Source organism: Dromaius novaehollandiae, unplaced genomic scaffold, assembly GCF_036370855.1.
Source record: "Dromaius novaehollandiae isolate bDroNov1 unplaced genomic scaffold, bDroNov1.hap1 HAP1_SCAFFOLD_148, whole genome shotgun sequence".
In the NCBI taxonomy this organism is placed as follows: Eukaryota; Metazoa; Chordata; class Aves; order Casuariiformes; family Dromaiidae; genus Dromaius; species Dromaius novaehollandiae.
Window position 1 is genome coordinate 1 of NW_026991297.1, and position 23,594 is coordinate 23,594.

At 72.4% G+C, this 23,594-nt stretch overlaps 1 protein-coding gene across 1 annotated transcript; it reads left to right on the forward strand.

Moving 5' to 3' along the window:
* Positions 1-1,068: 1,068 nt before the first annotated feature.
* Positions 1,069-23,464, forward strand: LOC135325633 (ribosomal protein S6 kinase alpha-4-like; the record flags this gene model as incomplete). The annotated part of the gene is made up of 10 exons (XM_064503702.1): positions 1,069-1,235; positions 6,226-6,387; positions 7,857-7,982; positions 11,393-11,526; positions 12,870-12,963; positions 14,815-14,985; positions 16,342-16,533; positions 19,013-19,184; positions 21,011-21,174; positions 22,081-23,464. Coding segments are annotated over 10 exons (1,550 nt in total), but the record flags the coding sequence as incomplete, so codon positions are not given.
* Positions 23,465-23,594: the final 130 nt, after the last annotated feature.

Below are 23,594 nucleotides of genomic sequence, written 5' to 3' on the forward strand. Positions count from 1 at the left end.
CCTCTCCCGGGTCTCGGGGTGCCCCTCGGGTCATTTTGTGGCTGGGGTGTCCCCAAGGGTGCTGGGGTATTTTGGGGTGTCCCTCGGGTCATTTTGTGGGTGCTGGGGTGTCCCAAGGGTGCTGGGGTGTTTTGGGGTGCCCCTTGGGCCGTCTTGCGGGTGCTGGGGTGTCCCCAAGGGTGCTGGGGTATTTTGGGGTGTCCCTCGGGTCATTTTGTGGGTGCTGGGGTGTCCCCGAGGGTGCTGGGGTGTTTTGGGGTGCCCCTCGGGCCGTCTCGCGGGTGCTGGGTGTCCCCGAGGGTGCTGGGGTGCTTTGGGGTGCCCCTCAGGCCATCTCGCGGGTGCTGGGGTGTCCCCGAGGGTGCTGGGGTGTTTTGGGGTGCCCCTCGGGCCGTCTCGCGGGTGCTGGGGTGTCCCCGAGGGTGCTGGGGGTGTTTTGGGGTGCCCCTCGGGTCGTCTCGCGGGTGCTGGGTGTCCCCGAGGGTGCTGGGGTATTTTGGGGTGCCCCTCGGGTCGTCTTGCGGGTGCTGGGGTGTCCCAAAGGGTGCTGGGGTGTTTTGGGGTGCCCCTCGGGTCGTCTCGCGGGTGCTGGGATGTCCCCAAGGGTACTGGGGTGTTTTGGGGTGCCCCTCGGGCCGTCTCGTGGATGCTGGGGTGTCCCCAAGGGTGCTGGGGTGTTTTGGGGTGCTCTTCGGGTCATTTTGTGGGTGCTGGGGTGTCCCCAAGGGTGCTGGGGTGCTTTGGGGTGCCCCTCGGGTCATTTTGTGGGTGCTGGGGTGTTCCCAAGGGTGCTGGGGTGCTTTGGGGTGCCCCTCGGGTTGTCTTGCGGGTGCTGGGGTGTCCCCAAGGGTGCTGGGGTGTTTTGGGGTGCCCCTCGGGCCGTCTCGCGGGTGCTGGGGTGTCCCCGAGGGTGCTGGGGTGTTTTGGGGTGCCCCTCGGGCCGTCTCGTGGGTGCTGGGGTGTCCCCGAGGGTGCTGGGGTCCCTTGGCGTCCCCTTGGGGTCCCCTCCCGGGTCTCGGGGTGCCCCTCGGGGCGCGGGGGCCTCTCGGGGTGCTTTGGGGCGCTGAGGACCCGCCGTCCCCAGGCGCATCCTCAAGTGCCACCCGCCCTTCCCGCCCGTCATCGGCCCCGTGGCCCGCGACCTGCTCCAGAAGCTGCTCTGCAAGGACCCCAAGAAGCGCCTCGGCTCGGGGCCCAACGGCGCCCGCGACATCAAGGAGCACCCCTTCTTCAAGGTGGGCGCCCCAAAATCCCCCCGGTGACCCCCAAACCTCCCCGGGGCACCCACAGGCCCGTGGGGACCCCCAAAACCCATCTAGGGCACCCAAAGCCCCATGGGTGCTCAGTACAGCACCTGAGATACTCAGGTTGGTGATGTCAAGGAGCACCCCTTCTTCAAGGAGGGCGCCCCAAAACCCCCCCGTGACCCCCAAACCTCCCCGGGGCACCCACAGGCCCGTGGGGACCCCCAGAACGTGTCTAGGGCACCCAAAGCCCCATGGGTGCTCACTGCAGCACTGGGGTGCTGGGGCTGGTGACGTCAAGGAGCACCCCTTCTTCAAGGTGGGCACCCCAAAACCCCCCCGGTGACCCCCAAACCTCCCCGGGGCACCCACAGGCCCGTGGGGACCCCCAAAACCCATCTAGGGCACCCGAAGCCCCATGGGTGCTCACTGCAGCACTGGGGTGCTCAGGTTGGTGACGTCGAGGAGCACCCCTTCTTCAAGGTGGGCGCCCCAAAATCCCCCCAGTGACCCCCAAACCTCCCCGGGGCACCCACAGGCCCGTGGGGACCCCCAGAACGTCCCTAGGGCACCCAAAGCCCCATGGTTGCTCACTGCAGCACTGGGGTGCTGGGGCTGGTGACGTCAAGGAGCACCCCTTCTTCAAGGTGGGCGCCCCAAAACCCCCCCGTGACCCCCAAACCTCCCCGGGGCACCCACAGGCCCGTGGGGACCCCCAGAACGTCCCTGGGGCACCCAAAGCCCCATGGGTGCTCACTGCAGCACTGGGGTGCTGGGGTTGGTGATGTCAAGGAGCACCCCTTCTTCAAGGTGGGCGCCCCAAAATCCCCCCGGTGACCCCCAAACCTCCCCGGGGCACCCACAGGCCTATGGGGACCCCCAAAACGTGTCTAGGGCACCCGAAGCCCCATGGGTGCTCACTGCAGCAGCCGGGGTGCTGGGGCTGGTGACGTCAAGGAGCACCCCTTCTTCAAGGTGGGCACCCCAAAATTGCCATGGTGACCCCCAAACCTCCCCGGGGCACCCACAGGCCTGTGGGGACCCCCAAAACCCATCTAGGGCACCCAAAGCCCCATGGGTGCTCACTGCAGCAGCTGGGGTGCTCAGGTTGGTGACGTCAAGGAGCACCCCTTCTTCAAGGTGGGCGCCCCAAAATCCCCCTGGTGACCCCCAAACCTCCCCGGGGCACCCACAGGCCCGTGGGGACCCCCAGAACGTCCCTGGGGCACCCAAAGCCCCATGGGTGCTCACTGCAGCACTGGGGTGCTCAGGTTGGTGACATCAAGGAGCACCCCTTCTTCAAGGTGGGCGCCCCAAAATTGCCCCGGTGACCCCCAAACCTCCCCGGGGCACCCACAGGCCCGTGGGGACCCCCAAAACCCATCTAGGGCACCCAAAGCCCCATGGGTGCTCACTGCAGCACTGGGGTGCTGGGGCTGGTGACGTCAAGGAGCACCCCTTCTTCAAGGTGGGCACCCCAAAACCCCCCCGGTGACCCCCAAACCTCCCCGGGGCACCCACAGGCCCGTGGGGACCCCCAAAACCCATCTAGGGCATCCAAAGCCCCATGGGTGCTCAGTACAGCACCCGGGGTGCTCAGGTTGGTGACGTCAAGGAGCACCCCTTCTTCAAGGTGGGCGCCCCAAAATCCCCCCGGTGACCCCCAAACCTTCCCGGGGCACCCACAGGCCCGTGGGGACCCCCAGAACGTCCCTAGGGCACCCAAAGCCCCATGGGTGCTCACTGCAGCACTGGGGTGCTGGGGTTGGTGACGTCAAGGAGCACCCCTTCTTCAAGGTGGGCGTCCCAAAATCCCCCGGTGACCCCCAAACCTCCCCGGGGCACCCACAGGCCCATGGGGACCCCCAAAACCCATCTAGGGCACCCAAAGCCCCATGGGTGCTCACTGCAGCACCTGGGGTGCTGGGGCTGGTGACGTCAAGGAGCACCCCTTCTTCAAGGTGGGCGCCCCAAAATCGCCGTGGTGACCCCCAAACCTCCCCGGGGCACCCACAGGCCCGTGGGGACCCCCAAAACCCATCTAGGGCACCTGAAGCCCCATGGGTGCTCACTGCAGCACCTGGGGTGCTCAGGTTGGTGACGTCAAGGAGCACCCCTTCTTCAAGGTGGGCGCCCCAAAATCGCCCCGGTGACCCCCAAACCTCCCCGGGGCACCCACAGGCCCGTGGGGACCCCCAAAACCCATCTAGGGCACCCAAAGCCCCATGGGTGCTCACTGCAGCACCTGGGGTGCTCAGGTTGGTGACGTCAAGGAGCACCCCTTCTTCAAGGTGGGCGCCCCAAAATTGCCGTGGTGACCCCCAAACCTCCCCGGGGCACCCACAGGCCCGTGGGAACCCCCAGAACGTCCCTAGGGCACCCAAAGCCCCATGGGTGCTCACTGCAGCACTGGGGTGCTCAGGTTGGTGACGTCAAGGAGCACCCCTTCTTCAAGGTGGGCACCCCAAAATTGCTGTGGTGACCCCCAAACCTCCCTGGGGCACCCACAGGCCCGTGGGGACCCCCAGAACGTCCCTAGGGCACCCAAAGCCCCATGGGTGCTCACTGCAGCGCCTGGGATGCTCAGGTTGGTGACGTCAAGGAGCACCCCTTCTTCAAGGTGGGCGCCCCAAAATCCCCCCAGTGACCCCCAAACCTCCCCGGGGCACCCACAGGCCTATGGGGACCCCCAAAACCCATCTAGGGCACCCAAAGCCCCATGGGTGCTCACTGCAGCACTGGGGTGCTCAGGTTGGTGATGTCAAGGAGCACCCCTTCTTCAAGGTGGGCACCCCAAAACCCCCCCGATGACCCCCAAACCTCCCCGGGGCACCCACAGGCCCGTGGGGACCCCCAAAACGTCCCTAGGGCACCCAAAGCCCCATGGGTGCTCACTGCAGCACTGGGGTGCTGGGGCTGGTGACGTCAAGGAGCACCCCTTCTTCAAGGTGGGCGCCCCAAAATCCCCCCGGTGACCCCCCAAACCTCCCCGGGGCACCCACAGGCCCGTGGGGACCCCCAAAACCCATCTAGGGCACCCAAAGCCCCATGGGTGCTCACTGCAGCACCTGAGATGCTCAGGTTGGTGACGTCAAGGAGCACCCCTTCTTCAAGGTGGGCGCCCCAAAATTGCCGTGGTGACCCCCAAACCTCCCCGGGGCACCCACAGGCCTATGGGGACCCCCAGAACGTCCCTAGGGCACCCAAAGCCCCATGGGTGCTCACTGCAGCACTGGGGTGCTCAGGTTGGTGACGTCAAGGAGCACCCCTTCTTCAAGGTGGGCGTCCCCAGATCTGTCAGGGAGCCCCAGTATCCTGTGAGGCCCTGGGGACCCCCAATATCTCCCCGGGGACCCCCAATATCCCCCTGGGACCCCCAATATCCCCCCTGGGAGCCCCCACTATTCACCCAGGGCCCCCCAGTAGCCCCTGGTACCCCCCAGTATCCACCCAGTGCCCCCCAGTATCCACCCGGGGACCCCCAATAGCTGCCTAGGGCCCTCCCCCAGAGCCCCCCAGGGCCTCCCAGTATCTGCCCAGGGTCCCCCCATATCCCACTGGGGGCCCCCAGTATCTGCCTAGAGCCCCCCCCAGAGCCCAGGGCCCCCCAGTATCCACCCAGGGCCCCCCAATAGCTTCCTAGGCCCCCCCCCACAGCCCAGGGCCCCCCAGGAGCCCCCACTATCCCCCCAGGGCCCCCCATTATCCCCCCAGGGCCCCCCAGTATCACCCAGGGCCCCCCAATAGCTTCCTAGGCCCCCCCCCACAGCCCAGGGCCCCCCAGGAGCCCCCACTATCCCCCCAGGGCCCCCCAATATCCCCCCAGGGCCCCCCAGTATCCCTCCAGGAGCCCCCCAAAATCCCACCAGGGCCCCCCAGTATCCCCCCAGGGCCCCCAATATCCCCCCAGGGCCTCCCAGTATCCCCTCAGGGCCCCCAGTATCCCCCAGGGCCCCCCAATAGCTTCCTAGGTCCCCTCCCACAGCCCAGGGCCCCCCAGGAGCCCCCACTATCCCCCCAGGGCCCCCCAGTATCCCTCCAGGAGCCCCCCAAAATCCCCCCAGGGCCCCCCAGTATCCACCCAGGGCCCCCCAATAGCTTCCTAGGCCCCCCCACCACAGCCCAGGGCCCCCCAGGAGCCCCCACTATCCCCCCAGGGCCCCCCAGTATCCCCCCAGGGCCCCCCAGTATCCCTCCAGGAGCCCCCCAAAATCCCGCCAGGGCCCCCCAGTATCACCCTGGGGCCCCCAATATCCCCCCAGGGCCTCCCAGTATCCCCTCAGGGCCCCCAGTATCCCCCCAGGAGCCCCCACTATCCCCCCAGGGCCCCCCAGTATCCCTCCAGGGCCCCCCAGTATCCCTCCAGGAGCCCCCCAAAATCCCGCCAGGGCCCCCCAGTATCACCCTGGGGCCCCCAATATCCACCCAGGGCCCCCCAGTATCCCCTCAGGGCCCCCAGTATCCCCCAGGGCCCCCCAATAGCTTCCTAGGTCCCCCCCACACAGCCCAGGGCCCCCCAGGAGCCCCCACTATCCCCCCAGGGCCCCCCAGTATCCCCCCAGGGCCCCCCAGTATCCCTCCAGGAGCCCTCCAAAATCCCCCCAGGGCCCCCCAGTATCCACCCAGGGCCCCCCAATAGCTTCCTAGGTCCCCCCCCCCAGCCCAGGGCCCCCCAGTATCCCCCACTATCCCCCCAGGGCCCCCCAGTATCCCCCCAGGGCCCCCCAGTATCCCTCCAGGAGCCCCCCAAAATCCCGCCAGGGCCCCCCAGTATCACCCTGGGGCCCCCAATATCCCCCCAGGGCCTCCCAGTATCCCCTCAGGGCCCCCAGTATCCCCCCAGGGCCCCCAAAATCCCCCCAGGGACCCCCATAATCCCCCTGGGAGCCCCCACTATCCACCTGGGGCCCCCCCAGTACCTCCCCCGGGGCCCCCCCGGGCCAGGCGCGGGGGTGGCGGTGACGGGCCCCCCCCCACGCAGGGCCTGGACTGGGAGGCACTGGCAGCCCGTCGCGTCAAGGCGCCCTTCGAGCCGGTGCTGCGCGGCGACCTCGACGTCGGCAACTTCTCCGAGGAGTTCACGCGCCTCGAGGCCGCCTACTCGCCCGCCGCCACCCCCCCCAGCACCGACCGCATCTTCCAGGTGAGCCCCCCCCCGCGGTGACCCCCCCCCGGCACCCCCGGCCCGGCCCTGGCACCCCCCGACACCCCAGGGACCCCCTGGGACCCCCCTGGGACCTGCTGACCCGGCCCTGCCTCCCCTGGGACCCCCCCGCCACCCCCCCCAGCACCGACCGCATCTTCCAGGTGAGCCCCCCCCCGCGGTGACCCCCCCCCGGCACCCCCGACCCGGCCCTGGCACCCCCCGACACCCCAGGGACCCCCTGGGACCCCCCTGGGACCCGCTGACCCAGCCCCGCCTCCCCTGGGACCCCCCCCCGCCACCCCCCCAGCACCGACCGCATCTTCCAGGTGAGCCCCCCCCGCGGTGACCCCCCCCGGCACCCCCGACCCGGCCCTGGCACCCCCCGACACCCCAGGGACCCCCTGGGACCCCCCTGGGACCCCCTGACCCGGCCCTGCCTCCCCTGGGACCCCCCCGCCACCCCCCCCAGCACCGACTGCATCTTCCAGGTGAGCCCCCCCCCGCGGTGACCCCCCCCGGCACCCCCGACCCGGCCCTGGCACCCCCCGACACCCCAGGGACCCCCTGGGACCCCCCTGGGACCCGCTGACCTGGCCCCGCCTCCCCTGGGACCCCCCCGCCACCCCCCCCAGCACCGACCGCATCTTCCAGGTGAGCCCCCCCCCCCGGCGGTGACCCCCCCCGGCACCCCCCGGCACCCACCCAGCACCCGCAACCCAGCCCTGGCACCCCCTGACACCCCAGGGACCCCCTGGGACCCCCCCGGCACCCCTAACCCGGCCCTGGCACCCCCCAGCACCCCGGGACCCCCCCAAACCCCTCTCTGCCTCCCCTGCCCCCCCCAGCACCCCGGGGACCCCCCCAAACCCACCCTCACCTCCTCTGGCCCCCCACAGCACCCCAGAGACCCCCCCAAACTCCTCTCTGCCTCCCCCAGGCCCCCCCCAGCACCCCAGGGACCCCCCAAACCCAGCCCAACCTCCCCTGGCCCCCCCCAGCACCCCAGGGACCCCCCCAAACCCCTCTCTGCCTCCCCCAGGCCCCCCCAGCACCCCAGGGACCACCCAAACCCCTCTCTGCCTCCCCCAGGCCCCCCCAGCACCCCAGGGACCCCCCCAAACCCAGCCCGACCTCCCCTGGTCCCCCCAGCACCCCAGGGACCCCCCCAAACCCCTCTGCCTCCCCCAGGCCCCCCCAGCACCCCGGAGACCCCCCCAAACCCACCCCCACCTCCCCTGGCCCCCCCCAGCACCCTGGGGACCCCCCCAAACCCAGCCCGACCTCCCCTGGGCCCCCCCAGCACCCCAGGGACCCCCCCAAACCCCTCTCCTCCCCCCCTGGGCCCCCCCCAGGCCCCCCCCAGCCTCCCCAGTCGCCTCCCCACAGCCTCGGGGTGCCCATGGGTGGTGGTGGGGGGGGGGCACAGGCAGATGCCCCCCCCTCACCGCGCCCCCCCCCCCCCCCAGGGCTACTCCTTCATCGCCCCGTCCATCCTCTTCACCCACAACGCGGTGACGGCCGGCGCCTTGGGCCAGGGCCCCAGCGGGGAGCGGCCCGACTCCTCCGCCGTGGCCCACAGCGCCATGCTGCAGGTGGGGGGGGTCCGGGGGGGTCCGGGGGGGTCCGGGGGGGTCCGGGGAGGGGGCCTGGGGGGGTCCCGGGGGGGTCCCGGTGGGTCCCGGGGGGGGCCAGGGCCCCAGCGGGGAGCGGCCCGACTCCTCCGCCGTGGCCCACAGCGCCATGCTGCAGGTGGGGGGGGGCCCGGGGGGGGTCTGGGGGGGTCCGGGGGGGTCCGGGCGGGGGGCCTGGGGGGGTCCCGGGGGTCCTGGGGGGGGCCAGGGCCCCAGCGGGGAGCGGCCCGACTCCTCCGCCGTGGCCCACAGCGCCATGCTGCAGGTGGGGGGGGCCCGGGGGGGGTCTGGGGGGGTCCGGGGGGGTCCGGGCGGGGGGCCTGGGGGGGTCCCGGGGGTCCTGGGGGGGGCCAGGGCCCCAGCGGGGAGCGGCCCGACTCCTCCGCCGTGGCCCACAGCGCCATGCTGCAGGTGGGGGGGGGCCCGGGGGGGGTCTGGGGGGGTCCGGGGGGGTCCGGGGAGGGGGCCTGGGGGGGTCCCGGGGGGGTCCGGGGGTCCCGGGGGGGGCCAGGGCCCCAGCGGGGAGCGGCCCGACTCCTCCGCCGTGGCCCACAGCGCCATGCTGCAGGTGGGGGGGGCCGGGGGGGGTCTGGGGGGGTCCGGGGGGGTCCGGGGAGGGGGCCTGGGGGGTCCCGGGGGGGTCCGGGGGTCCCGGGGGGGGCCAGGGCCCCAGTGGGGAGCGGCCCGACTCCTCCGCCGTGGCCCACAGCGCCATGCTGCAGGTGGGGGGGGCCGGGGGGGGTCTGGGGGGGTCCGGGGGGGTCCGGGGAGGGGGCCTGGGGGGGTCCCGGGGGGGGTCCGGGGGGGTCCCGGGGGGGGCCAGGGCCCCAGCGGGGAGCGGCCCGACTCCTCCGCCGTGGCCCACAGCGCCATGCTGCAGGTGGGGGGGGGCCGGGGAGGGTCTGGGGGGGTCCCGGGGGGGTCCGGGGAGGGGGCCTGGGGGGGTCCCGGGGGGGTCCGGGGGTCCCGGGGGGGCCAGGGCCCCAGCGGGGAGCGGCCCGACTCCTCCGCCGTGGCCCACAGCGCCATGCTGCAGGTGGGGGGGGGCCGGGGGGGGGTCTGGGGGGGTCTGGGGGGGTCCGGGGAGGGGGCCTGGGGGGGTCCCGGGGGGGTCCGGGGGGTGCAGGAGGGGCCAGGGCCCCAGCGGGGAGCAGCCCGACTCCTCCGCCATGGCCCACAGCGCCATGCTGCAGGTGGGGGGGGGCCGGGGGGGGTCTGGGGGGGTCCGGGGGGGTCCGGGGAGGGGGCCTGGGGGGGTCTCGGGGGGGTCCGGGGGTCCCGGGGGGGGCCAGGGCCCCAGCGGGGAGCGGCCCGACTCCTCCGCCGTGGCCCACAGCGCCATGCTGCAGGTGGGGGGGGGCCGGGGGGGTCTGGGGGGGTCCGGGGGGGTCCGGGGAGGGGGCCTGGGGGGGTCCCGGGGGGTCCCGGGGGTCCCGGGGGGGGCCAGGGCCCCAGCGGGGAGCGGCCCGACTCCTCCGCCGTGGCCCACAGCGCCATGCTGCAGGTGGGGGGGGGTCCGGGGGGGTCCGGGGGGGTCCCGGGGGGGTCCGGGGAGGGGGCCTGGGGGGGTCCCGGGGGGTCCCGGGGGTCCCGGGGGGGGCCAGGGCCCCAGCGGGGAGCGGCCCGACTCCTCTGCCGTGGCCCACAGCGCCATGCTGCAGGTGGGGGGCCCGGGGGGGGTCTGGGGGGGTCCGGGGGGGGTCCGGGTGGGGGGCCTGGGGGGGTCCCGGGGGGGTCCCGGGGGTCCCGGGGGGGGCCAGGGCCCCAGCGGGGAGCGGCCCGACTCCTCCGCCGTGGCCCACAGCGCCATGCTGCAGGTGGGGGGGGCCGGGGGGGTCTGGGGGGGTCCGGGGGGGTCCGGGGAGGGGGCCTGGGGGGGTCCCGGGGGGGTCCCGGGGGGTGCGGGGGGGGCCAGGGCCCCAGTGGGGAGCGGCCCGACTCCTCCGCCGTGGCCCACAGCGCCATGCTGCAGGTGGGGGGGGGTCCGGGAGGGGCCTGGGGGGGTCCGGGGGGGTCCCTGGGGGGGTCCCGGGGGGGTCCGGGGGTCCCAGGAAGCACAGGGGCAACATGGGGGGGGCACAGAGCAAATATTAGGGGGCCCTGGGGGGATTTTGGGGTCTGGGGGGGTCTGGGGGGGCCATGGAGGCCCGGGGGGGGCACGGGGGGGTCTGGGGTCCCCTGGGGGGTCCTGGGAAGCACAGGGGGAACGCGGGGGGGGCACAGAGCGGATAGCGGGGGGACCATGGGGGCTATTGGGGTCTTGGGGGGGTCCCAGGGTGCCAGGGGGGTCCCAGGGTGCCGGGGGGGTGCTGGGGGTGCCGGGGGGGTCGCGGGGTGCTGACGGGGGTGTCCCCCCCCCGCAGGACTCCCCCTTTTTCCAGCTGTACGAGCTGGACCTCAGCGAGGCGGTGCTGGGGGGTCCCCGGTTCCCGGGGGGTCCCTGGTTCCCGGGGGGGTCCCAGGGTGCCAGGGGGGTGCCGGGGGTGCCGGGGGGGTCGCGGGGTGCTGACGGGGGTGTCCCCCCCCCGCAGGACTCCCCCTTTTTCCAGCTGTACGAGCTGGACCTCAGCGAGGCGGTGCTGGGGGGTCCCCGGTTCCTGGGGGGTCCCTGGTTCCCGGGGGGGTCCCAGGGTGCCGGGGGGGTGCCGGGGGTGCCGGGGGGGTCGCGGGGTGCTGACGGGGGTGTCCCCCCCCCGCAGGACTCCCCCTTTTTCCAGCTGTACGAGCTGGACCTCAGCGAGGCGGTGCTGGGGGGTCCCCGGTTCCTGGGGGGTCCCTGGTTCCCGGGGGGGTCCCAGGGTGCCGGGGGGGTGCCGGGGGTGCCGGGGGGGTCGCGGGGTGCTGACGGGGGTGTCCCCCCCCCGCAGGACTCCCCCTTTTTCCAGCTGTACGAGCTGGACCTCAGCGAGGCGGTGCTGGGGGGTCCCCGGTTCCTGGGGGGTCCCTGGTTCCCGGGGGGGTCCCAGGGTGCCGGGGGGGTGCCGGGGGTGCCGGGGGGGTCGCGGGGTGCTGACGGGGGTGTCCCCCCCCCGCAGGACTCCCCCTTTTTCCAGCTGTACGAGCTGGACCTCAGCGAGGCGGTGCTGGGGGGTCCCCGGTTCCTGGGGGGTCCCTGGTTCCCGGGGGGGTCCCAGGGTGCCGGGGGGGTGCCGGGGGTGCCGGGGGGGTCGCGGGGTGCTGACGGGGGTGTCCCCCCCCCGCAGGACTCCCCCTTTTTCCAGCTGTACGAGCTGGACCTCAGCGAGGCGGTGCTGGGGGGTCCCCGGTTCCTGGGGGGTCCCTGGTTCCCGGGGGGGTCCCAGGGTGCCGGGGGGGTGCCGGGGGTGCCGGGGGGGTCGCGGGGTGCTGACGGGGGTGTCCCCCCCCCGCAGGACTCCCCCTTTTTCCAGCTGTACGAGCTGGACCTCAGCGAGGCGGTGCTGGGCGAGGGCAGCTTCTCCGTGTGCCGCCGCTGCCGCCAGCGCCAGAGCGGCCGCGACTTCGCCGTCAAGATCCTCAGCAAGAGGTGGCAGCGGGGACACCGCGGGGACACCACGGGGACACCCTGGGGACACCCTGGGGACACCCTGGGGACATCTTGGGGATGCCTTGGGGGCACGGCGATGCCTTGGGGACACCCTGGGGATGCCTTGGGGACACGGGGACTCCCTGGGGACACCCTGGGGACACCTTGGGGATGTGGGGACACTCTGGGGATGCCATGGGGACACCTTGGGGACACCCTGGGGTATCTTGGGGATGCCCTGGGGACACCCTGGGGACACAGGGATGCCTTGGGGACACCCTGGGGATGCCTTGGGGACACGGGGACACCTTGGGCACACCACGGGAACGCCTTGGGGACACGGGGATGCCCTGGGGACACGCTGGGGACACCCTGGGGACACCTTGGGGACACCCTGGGGATGCCTTGGGGACATGGGGACACCATGGGGACAGCCTGGGGACGCCTTGGGGATGTGGGGATGCCCTGGGGACACGGGGACAGCCTAGGGATGCCCTGGGGACATCCTGGGGACACGAGGACATCCTGGGGACACGGGGACACCCTGGGGACGTCCTAGGGAGATGGGGGTGTCCTGGGGATGCAGGGACACCCTGGGGACATCCTGGGGGATGTGGGGACATTCTGGGGCTGCGGGGACGCTGGGACATCCTGGGGACGCCCTGGGGACACAGGGATGTGGGGACACAGGGACACAGGAACAGCCCATCCTGGGGACACAGCAATGTCCTGTCCTGGGGACACGGGGACACGGGGCCATCCCATCCTGGGGACATGGGGATGTCCTGTCCCAGCGACATGAGAACGTCCTGTCCTGGGGACACAGGGACATGGGGACATGGGGATGTCCTGTCCTGGGGACACAGGGACACAGGGCCATCCCATCCTGGGGACATGGTGACGTCCTGTCCTGGGGACATGGGGATGTGGGGACATCCTGTCCTGGGGACACGGGGACATCCTGTTTTGGGGACACAGTAATGTCCTGCCCTGGGGACACGGGGACACAGGGACATCCTGTCCTGGGGACATGGCAATGTCCTGCCTTGGGGACATGGGGACACAGGGACATCCCGTCCTGGGGACATGGCAGTGTCCTGCCCCAGGGACACGGGGACATGGGGACGTCCTGTCCCGGGGACACGGGGACATCCTGCCCTGGGGACATGGGGACACGGGGACATCCCGCCCTGGTGGCCACACCCCACCCCCTGGGCCCTCCTGGGCCAGGGCCACCCCCACCCCGGGTGTCCCCACGTCCCCCCCCCCGGTGACACCACCGTCCCGGTGACACCACCGTCCCGGTGACACCACCGCCCCGGTGACACCGCCGCTGTCCCCAGGCTGGAGGCGAGCACCCAGCGGGAGGTGATGGCCCTGCAGCTCTGCGAGTCCCACCCCAACATCGTCAAGCTGCACGAGGTGCACCACGACCAGGTACCCGCCGGGGGCACCCATGGGTGCTGCCCCCCCCCGTGCCGGGGGCACCCCCAGCTGTCCTGGGGGGCGGGGGATCCCCGGGGGGCGGGAGGTCCCGAGGGCGCAGGAGATGACGGGGGGAACCAAGGGTGCCACGAGGGTCCTATGGATGATGGGGGGGTCCTAAGGGTGCTGGGGGGGTACCATGGGTGCTGGTGGGGTCCCATGGGTGCTGGGGGGGTCCCATGGGCGCTGCTGTCAGGGTGCCCCACATATCCCTGGGGCTGGGGCGGCTGCCCAGGTTGCAAGAAGTCCCATGGGTGCAGGAGATGCCGGGGGAACCTGAAGGTGCCGGTGGGCTCCCGTGGGTGCTGGTGGCACCCATGGGTGCTCCTGGGTGGGCAGTACCACCCGTCCCTGGTGCTGGAGCTGCTGCGGGGCGGCTGCTTAGATGCAGGGGATCCCCGGGGCATGGGAGGCCCTTGGGGTGCCAGGGAGGTCCGAGGGGCACCGGGGAGGTCCATGGGGTGCCGGCGGGCTCCGTGGGGTGCGGGGGCACCCATGGGTGCTGGTACCGCAGTACCACCCGTCCCTGGTGCTGGAGCTGCTGCGGGGCGGCTGCTTAGATGCAGGGGATGCCCGGGGCGCGGGAGGTCCCAGGGATGCAGGAGACGCAGGGGAGGTCCGAGGGGCGCCGGGGAGGTCCCATGGGTGCCGGCGGGCTCCGGGGGGTGTGGGTGCACCCATGGGTGCTGGTACCGCAGTACCACACGTACCTGGTGCTGGAGCTGCTGCGGGGCGGCTGCCTAGATGCAGGGGATGCCCGGGGCGCGGGAGGTCCCAGGGATGCAGGAGACGCAGGGGAGGTCCGAGGGGCACCGGGGACGTCCGAGGGGTGCCGGCGGGCTCCGTGGGGTGCGGGGGCACCCATGGGTGCTGGTACCGCAGTACCACACGTACCTGGTGCTGGAGCTGCTGCGGGGCGGCTGCTTAGATGCAGGGGATGCCCGGGGCGTGGGAGGTCCCAGGGATGCAGGAGACGCAGGGGAGGTCCGAGGGGCACCGGGGAGGTCCCATGGGTGCCGGTGGGCTCCGGGGGGTGCGGGGGCACCCATGGGTGCTGGTACCGCAGTACCACCCGTCCCTGGTGCTGGAGCTGCTGCGGGGCGGCTGCCCTAGATGCAGGGGATCCCTGGGATGCGGGAGGTCCCAGGGATGCAGGAGACGCAGGGGAGGTCCGAGGGGCACCGGGGAGGTCCCATGGGTGCCGGCGGGCTCCGTGGGGTGCGGGGGCACCCATGGGTGCTGGTACCGCAGTACCACACGTACCTGGTGCTGGAGCTGCTGCGGGGCGGCTGCTTAGATGCAGGGGATCCCCGGGACGCGGGAGGTCCCAGGGATGCAGGAGACGCAGGGGAGGTCCGAGGGGCACCGGGGAGGTCCCATGGGTGCCGGCGGGCTCCGTGGGGTGTGGGGGCACCCATGGGTGCTGGTACCGCAGTACCACCCGTCCCTGGTGCTGGAGCTGCTGCGGGGCGGCTGCTTAGATGCAGGGGATCCCCGGGACGCGGGAGGTCCCAGGGATGCAGGAGACGCAGGGGAGGTCCGAGGGGCACCGGGGAGGTCCCATGGGTGCCGGCGGGCTCCGTGGGGTGTGGGGGCACCCATGGGTGCTGGTACCGCAGTACCACACGTCCCTGGTGCTGGAGCTGCTGCGGGGCGGCTGCTTAGATGCAGGGGATGCCCGGGGCGCGGGAGGTCCCAGGGATGCAGGAGACGCAGGGGAGGTCCGAGGGGCACCGGGGACGTCCGAGGGGTGCCGGCGGGCTCCGGGGGGTGCGGGGGCACCCATGGGTGCTGGTACCGCAGTACCACACGTACCTGGTGCTGGAGCTGCTGCGGGGCGGCGAGCTGCTGGAGCGCATCCGGCGCAAGCGGCACTTTGGGGAGGCCGAGGCCGCGCACATCATGGGCAGCCTCGTCTCCGCCGTCGCCTTCATGCACGAGGCCGGCGTGGTGCACCGCGACCTCAAGCCCGAGGTGGGGGCGCGCCCGAGGGTGGGGGGCACCCAGGGGTGGGGGGCACCCCGGGGTGCTGGGTGGGGGATCTCTGGGGAGAGGGATCTGGGGGTGGGAGGGTGGGGGGATCCTGGGGTTTGGTGGGGGATGCACCCAAGGGTGGGGGGCACCCAAGGGTGGGGGGATGCACCCAAGGGTGGGGGACACTCCGGGGTGCTGGGGGGGTTCTGTGGGGAGAGGGATCTGGGGGTGGGAGGGTGGGGGGATCCTGGGGTTTGGTGGGGGATGCACCCAAGGGTGGGGGGCACCCAAGGGTGGGGGGATGCACCCAAGGGTGGGGGACACTCCGGGGTGCTGGGGGGGTTCTGTGGGGAGAGGGATCTGGGGGTGGGAGGGTGGGGGGATCCTGGGGTGTGGGGGGCACCCAGGGGTGGGGGGCACCCTGGGGTGGGGGGCACCCTGGGGTGCTGGGTGGGGGGAATCTGTGGGGAGAGGGATCTGGGGGTGGGAGGGTGGGGGGATCCTGGGGTGTGGGGGGCACCGAGGGGTGGGGGATGCACCCAAGGGTGGGGGGCACCCAAGGGTGGGGGGCACCCCGGGGTGCTGGGGGGGATCTGTGGGGAGAGGGATCTGGGGGTGGGAGGGTGGGGGGATCCTGGGGTGTGGGGGGCACCGAGGGGTGGGGGATGCACCCAAGGGTGGGGGGCACCCCGGGGTGGGGGGCACCCAGGGGTGCTGGGGGGGATCTGTGGGGAGAGGGATCTGGGGGTGCAGGGTGGGGGGATCCAGGGGGTTGTGGGGGGGGGATCCAGGAGTGCGGGGGGGCCAGGGTTGGGGGGCACCCCGGGGTGGTGTGGTGCACCCGAGGGTGGGGGGCACCCCGGGGTGCTGGGGAGGGGATCTGTGGGGAGAGGGATCTGGGGGTGGGAGGGTGGGGGGATCCTGGGGTTTGGTGGGGGAATACAGGGGTGCGGGGGGGCCAGGGTTGGGGGGGCACCAAGGGGTGGAGGAGGCACCCAAGGGTGGGGGGCACCCAGGGGTGGGGGGCACCCCAGGGTGCTGGGGGGGCACCCATGTGGGTGGGGATACAAGGGTATGGGGTGGGGGGGACCCAGGGGTGTGGGGAGGATCCAGGGGTGCAGGGTGGGGGCCAGGGTAGGGGGGCACTGAGGGGTGGGGGAAGCACCCAAGGGTGGGGGGCACCCAGTGGGGGGGGGCACCCAGCCCTTTGGGGTGCCGGGGGGGGTCCCCGGCCTTGGGGGTGCCGCGTTCAGGGCGCTCACAGCGTTTGGGGGTGCCGGCGCCGGCGGGGTGCAGGGGTTCGGGGTGCCGGCGTCCGGGGGGGGGTTACGGGTGCCGGGTGCCCCCCACCCGCAGAACATCCTCTTCGCCGACGAGTCGGAGGCGTCGCCCGTCAAGGTGATCGACTTCGGCTTCGCCCGGCTGCGCCCGCCGCCCTCGCAGCCCATGCGGACGCCCTGCTGCTCCCTGCCCTACGCCGCCCCGGAGCTGCTGGGTGCCGCCGGCTACGACGAGGCCTGCGACCTCTGGAGCCTCGGCGTCGTCCTGGTGGGTGCCCCCACCCTTGGGTGCTCCCGGTGGGGTGCAGGGGGGGAATGGGGGTGCTGGGTGCAGGTGTTGGGGTGCTGGGTGCGGGAATCGGGGTGCTGGGTGCCGCCGGCTACGACGAGGCCTGCGACCTCTGGAGCCTCGGCGTCGTCCTGGTGGGTGCCCCCACCCTTGGGTGCTCCCGGTGGGGTGCTGGGGGGGGAATGGGGGTGCTGGGTGCAGGTGTTGGGGTGCTGGGTGCGGGAATCGGGGTGCTGGGTGCCGCCGGCTACGACGAGGCCTGCGACCTCTGGAGCCTCGGCGTCGTCCTGGTGGGTGCCCCCACCCTTGGGTGCTCCCGGTGGGGGGAATGGGGGTGCTGGGTGCAGGTGTTGGGGTGCTGGGTGCTGGTTTTGGGGTGCTGGGTGCCGCCGGCTACGACGAGGCCTGCGACCTCTGGAGCCTCGGCGTCGTCCTGGTGGGTGCCCCCACCCTTGGGTGCTGCGGGGGGGGGAATGGGGGTGCTGGGTGCAGGTGTTGGGGTGCTGGGTGCAGGTTTTGGGGTGCTGGGTGCCGCCGGCTACGACGAGGCCTGCGACCTCTGGAGCCTCGGCGTCGTCCTGGTGGGTGCCCCCACCCTTGGGTGCTGCGGGGGGGGGGAATGGGGGTGCTGGGTGCAGGTGTTGGGGTGCTGGGTGCAGGTTTTGGGGTGCTGGGTGCCGCCGGCTACGACGAGGCCTGCGACCTCTGGAGCCTCGGCGTCGTCCTGGTGGGTGCCCCCACCCTTGGGTGCTCCCGGTGGGGTGCAGGGGGGGGAATTGGGGTGCTGGGTGCAGGTGTTGGGGTGCTGGGTGCAGGTTTTGGGGTGCTGGGTGCCGCCGGCTACGACGAGGCCTGCGACCTCTGGAGCCTCGGCGTCGTCCTGGTGGGTGCCCCCACCCTTGGGTGCTGCGGGGGGGGGGAATGGGGGTGCTGGGTGCAGGAATCGGGGTGCTGGGTGTGGGAATCGGGGTGCTGGGTGCCGCCGGCTACGACGAGGCCTGCGACCTCTGGAGCCTCGGCGTCGTCCTGGTGGGTGCCCCCACCCTTGGGTGCTGCGGGGGGGGGGATTGGGGGTGCTGGGTGCAGGTGTTGGGGTGCTGGGTGCAGGTTTTGGGGTGCTGGGTGCCGCCGGCTACGACGAGGCCTGCGACCTCTGGAGCCTCGGCGTCGTCCTGGTGGGTGCCCCCACCCTTGGGTGCTGCGGGGGGGGGATTGGGGGTGCTGGGTGCAGGTGTTGGGGTGCTGGGTGCAGGTTTTGGGGTGCTGGGTGCCGCCGGCTACGACGAGGCCTGCGACCTCTGGAGCCTCGGCGTCGTCCTGGTGGGTGCCCCCACCCTTGGGTGCTCCCGGTGGGGTGCAGGGGGGGAATGGGGGTGCTGGGTGCAGGTGTTGGGGTGCTGGGTGCAGGTGTTGGGGTGCTGGGTGCCGCCGGCTGCGACGAGGCCTGCGACCTCTGGAGCCTCGGCGTCGTCCTGGTGGGTGCCCCACCCTTGGGTGCTGCGGGGGGGGAATGGGGGTGCTGGGTGCAGGTGTTGGGGTGCTGGGTGCAGGTTTTGGGGTGCTGGGTGCCGCCGGCTACGACGAGGCCTGCGACCTCTGGAGCCTCGGCGTCGTCCTGGTGGGTGCCCCCACCCTTGGGTGCTGCGGGGGGGGGGAATGGGGGTGCTGGGTGCAGGTGTTGGGGTGCTGGGTGCGGGAATCGGGGTGCTGGGTGCCGCCGGCTGCGACGAGGCCTGCGACCTCTGGAGCCTCGGCGTCGTCCTGGTGGGTGCCCCCACCCTTGGGTGCTCCCGGTGGGGGGAATGGGGGTGCTGGGTGCAGGTTTTGGGGTGCTGGGTGCAGGTTTTGGGGTGCTGGGTGCAGGTTTTGGGGTGCTGGGTGCCGCCGGCTGCGACGAGGCCTGCGACCTCTGGAGCCTCGGCGTCGTCCTGGTGGGTGCCCCCACCCTTGGGTGCTCCCGGTGGGGTGCTGGGGGGGCAATCGGGGTGCTGGGTGCAGGTGTTGGGGTGCTGGGTGCGGGAATCGGGGTGCTGGGTGCCGCCGGCTGCGACGAGGCCTGCGACCTCTGGAGCCTCGGCGTCGTCCTGGTGGGTGCCCCCACCCTTGGGTGCTGCGGGGGGGGGGAATGGGGTGCTGGGTGCAGGTGTTGGGGTGCTGGGTGCAGGTTTTGGGGTGCTGGGTGCCGCCGGCTGCGACGAGGCCTGCGACCTCTGGAGCCTCGGCGTCGTCCTGGTGGGTGCCCCCACCCTTGGGTGCTCCCGGTGGGGTGCAGGGGGGGGAATGGGGGTGCTGGGTGCAGGTGTTGGGGTGCTGGGTGCAGGTTTTGGGGTGCAGGGTGCAGGTTTTGGGGTGCTGGGTGCATGTTTTGGGGTGCCGGGTGCAGTTTACAGGGTGCAGGGGGACCCCATGGGTGCAGGGGCACCCCAGGGTGCTGACCCCCCCGTGCCCCCCCCCCCAGTACACGATGCTGTCGGGGCGGGTGCCCTTCCAGGGCGAGGGCGAGGGCGCGGGGGGGGGCAGCACCCTGGCCCCCGCCGCCGCCATCGTCACCCGCATCCGCGAGGGCCGCTTCTCCCTGGAGGGCGACGCCTGGAGCGGCGTCTCCGCCGAGGCCAAGGAGCTCGTGCGAGGTGCGCCGGGTGCTGGGGGGCGCTGGGGGGTGCTGGGGGGCACTGGGAGGCGCTGGGAGGCACTGGGGGGCACTGGGAGGCACTGGGGGGTGCTGGGGGGCGCTGGGAGAGGCACTGGGAGGGGCGTCAGGGTGCTGGGGGGCACTGGGCGGCACTGGGAGGCGCTGGGAGGTGCTGGGGGGCGCTGGGGGGTGCTGGGGGGCACTGGGGGGCGCTGGGAGGGGCGTCAGGGTGCTGGGAGGCACTGGGAGGCGCTGGGAGGTACTGGGAGGGGCGTCAGGGTGCTGGGAGGCACTGGGAGGTGCTGGGAGGGGCGTCAGGGTGCTGGGAGGCACTGGGAGGTGCTGGGAGGCGCTGGGAGGTACTGGGAGGGGCATCAGGGTGCTGGGAGGCGCTGGGAGGTGCTGGGAGGGGCGTCAGGGTGCTGGGAGGTACTGGGATGGTGCTGGGAGGCACTGGGAGGTACTGGGAGGGGCGTCAGGGTGCTGGGAGGCACTGGGAGGTGCTGGGAGGCGCTGGGAGGTGCTGGGAGGGGCGTCAGGGTGCTGGGAGGCGCTGGGAGGTGCTGGGAGGGGCGTCAGGGTGCTGGGAGGCACTGGGATGGTGCTGGGGGATGCTGGTGCTGGTAGGTCCTGGTGGGTCCTGGTGGGTGCCCATGGGTGCCAGGGGGTCCTGGTGGGTCCCGATGGATCCTGACGGATCCTGGTGGGTGCCCGTGGGTGCTAGTAGGTCCTGGTGGGTGCCTGTGGGTCCCAATGGATCCTGATGGATCCTGAGGGGTGCCCATGGGTGCTGGTGGGTCCTGATGGGTCCTGGTGGATCCTGGTGGGTGCCCATGGATCTTGATGGGTGCCCATGGGTGCTAGTAGGTCCTGATGGATCGCGACTGATCCTGATGGGTGCTGATGGGTGCCTGATGGATCCTGATGGGTGCCCATGGGTGCTAGTAGGGCCTGATGGGTCCTGACAGATCCTGGTGGGTCCCGACAGATTCTGATGGGCGCCCATGGGTGCCAGGGGGTCCTGATGGATCCTGATGGATCCTGATGGGTGCTGTGGTTGCCAGTGGGTGCTGATGGGTGCTGATGGGTCCCAACGGATCTTGATGGGTCCTGATGGGTCCCAGTGGATCCTGATGGGTGCTGACAGGCACTGTGGGTCCTGATGGGTCCCAATGGGCGCCGTGGGTGCCCCAGGCACCCATGGGTGCTGACGGGTGCCACGTCACGCAGGGCTGCTGACGGTGGAGCCGGGGGGTGCTGGGTGCGTCGTGGGGGTCCGACGGGTCCCTATGGGTCCCGATGGGTCCAATGGGTCCCGATGGGCGCCGTGGGTGCCCTGGGCACCCATGGGTGCTGACGGGTGCCACGTCACGCAGGGCTGCTGACGGTGGAGCTGGGGGGTGCTGGGTGCGTCGTGGGGGTCCGACGGGTCCCTATGGGTCCCTATGGGTCCCGATGGGTCCAATGGGTCCCGATGGGCGCCGTGGGTGCCCTGGGCACCCATGGGTGCTGACGGGTGCCACGTCACGCAGGGCTGCTGACGGTGGAGCTGGGGGGTGCTGGGTGTGTCGTGGGGGTCCAACGGGTCCCTATGGGTCCCAATGGGTCCAATGGGTCCCGATGGGCGCCGTGGGTGCCCGGGGCACCCATGGGTGCTGACGGGTGCCGCCCCGCCCAGGGCTGCTGACGGTGGAGCCGGGGGGTGCTGGGTGCGTCGTGGGGGTCCATCAGGTCCCAACGGGTCCCTATGGGTCCCGATGGGTCCAATGGGTCCCGTGGGTGCCCGGGGCACCCATGGGTGCTGACGGGTGCCGCCCGGCGCAGGGCTGCTGACGGTGGAGCCCTCGAAGCGGCTGAAGCTGGGCTCGCTGCGCGCCAGCCCCTGGCTGCGGGGGGGGGGCCCCCGCCCCTCGGCCCCCCTGCGCACCCCCGGGGTGCTGGGTGCCGCCGGGCCCGCCCTGCGCACCGGCGTCCACGCCACCCTCCAGGTGCCGCCCGGGGGGGCGCTGGGAGCACTGGGAGCACTGGGAGCACTGGGGGTGGGGTGCTGGGAGCACCGGGGGGGGGGCTGGGAGTGCTGGGAGCACTGGGAGGGGGCTGGAAGTACTGGGAGTGCCGGGGGGGGGCCGGGAGAACTGGGAGCATTGGGAGCACGGGAGGGGGGGTGCTGGGAGCACTGGGAGTGGTGGGGGGGGCTGCTCGGAGCACTGGGAGTGCCGGAGGAGGGGGGAGCTGGGAGCACTGGGACTGCTGGGTGGGGTGCTGGGAGCACTGGGAGCGCTGGGGGGGCCTGGGAGCACTGGGAGTGCTGGAGGGGTGCTGGGAGCACTGGGAGCACCAAGGGGGTGCTGGGAGCACTGGGGGGGGGCTGGGAGCACTGGGGGGGTGCATTGGGCACTGGGAGCACTGGGTGGGGCTGCATTGGGTGCTGGGGGCACTGGGAGTGCTGGAGGGGTGCTGGGAGCACTGGGAGCACCAAGGGGGTGCTGGGAGCACTGGGGGGCTGCATTGGGCACTGGGAGCACTGGGTGGGGCTGCATTGGGTGCTGGGAGCACTGGGAGCACTGGGTGGGGCTGCATTGGGAGCTGGGGGCACTGGGAGTGCTGGAGGGGTGCTGGGAGCACTGGGAGCACCAAGGGGGTGCTGGGAGCACTGGGGGGGTGCATTGGGCACTGGGAGCACTGGGTGGGGCTGCATTGGGTGCTGGGGGCACTGGGAGCACTGGGAGCGCTCCCCAAATTCCCCCTTTTGCACCCTCTTTCCGCCCATTTCCCCCCTTTGCACCCCCAATCTCCCCCTTTGCACCCCCAATTCCCCCCTTTGGCCCCCCATTTCCCCCCCTGCACCCCATTTCCCCCCCGCACCCCCAATTCCCCCCCCCGGCCCCCCCCAGGCCTTCAGCCAGGGCTCGCGGGCCGGCGTCTTCCTCAAGAGCGTCGACAACGCGCCCCTGGCCAAGCGCCGGCGGCAGAAGCTCAGCGAGGGGGTGCCGGGGGGGGCCCCCCCGAAGCGGGGCCCCCGCCCCAAGGGGCCCCCCCGCTGCCCCCAGCCCCCCTCCTAGCGCCCGGCCCGCCGGGGGGGGCCGCGAGGGGCCGCCCGGACGTCTGGGGGGGCCCCGAGGACCCTGGGGGACCCCTGCAGGGTCTCAGCTGGCTTTTGGGGGACCCCCCTGGCTTTTGGGGGACCCTCTGGCTTTTGGGGACCCTCCTGGCTTTTGGGGGACCCCTGCAAGGTCTCACCTAGCTTTTGGGGGACCCCCCTGGCTTTTGGGGACCCTCCTGGCTTTTGGGGGACCCCATCAAGGTCTCACCTAGCTTTTGGGGGACCCTCGTGGCTTTTGGGGACCCCCCGGCTTTTGGGGACCCCATCAAGGTCTCACCTGGCTTTTGGGGGACCCCCCTGGCTTTTGGGGACCCTCCTGGCTTTTGGGGGACCCCATCAAGGTCTCACCTAGCTTTTGGGGGACCCCCCTGGCTTTTGGGGACCCTCCTGGCTTTTGGGGACCCCTGCAAGGTCTCAGCTAGCTTTTGGGGGACCCCCCTGGCTTTTGGGGACCCTCCTGGCTTTTGGGCACCCCATCAAGGTCTCAGCTGGCTTTTGGGGGACCCCCCTGGCTTTTGGGGACCCCTGCAAGGTCTCACCTGGCTTTTGGGGGACCCTCGTGGCTTTTGGGGGACCTTGGAGTCAAGGTCCTGACTGGCTTTTGGGGACCCCCCCGAGGCTTTTGGGGGACCCCTGAGACTTTTGGGGTCCCCTCAGGCTTTGGGGGGGACCCCAGCAGGCTCCCCCCAAGTCCCCCCTTGCTTTTGGGGGCCCCCCAAAATGTGGGGGGTGCCCCCAGCTTTCCAGTGACCCAGCTCTTGGGGGTCCCCCCCAAATTACAGGGGACCCCCAAAATCTCGTTTCGGGGGGGGCAGAGCCAGCCGAGGGGGGGGGTGCGAATCGGGGGGTGCCTATGAGATTTGGGGGGGCCCCGTAGCCAGGCTGCCGAATTTGGGGGGCCCCCCCCGGACCCCCCCCAATTTTTTAATCCCTTTTTTATGTGTTTTTAAACTCAAAAGATTTTGGGGGGGGCCCCCAAATTTGGGGGGGGGAAGGACTAAGAGGGGGGGTGCAGGCAGATTTGGGGGGGCCCCGCGCTGGGGCCGACTGTCACTTTAAGGGGGGTCAGTGCAATGGGGAGGCACCCCGATATTTTGGGGGGAGCCCTCGGTTTTGGGGGGGGGCCGGAGGGGGCCCCCCCGTTTTTGTATCGGAGAATAAACATGATGCCGCCATCTTGGAGCCGGGTTTAGGGGGTGCGGGGGGAGTGAGGGGGCGCCGCTCCCACGTGGGGCGGGGCCACGTGGGGCGAGGCCGCGCGTGATTGGTGCGCCGCCGCGGTGGTGCGGTACACGTCACCGCCTG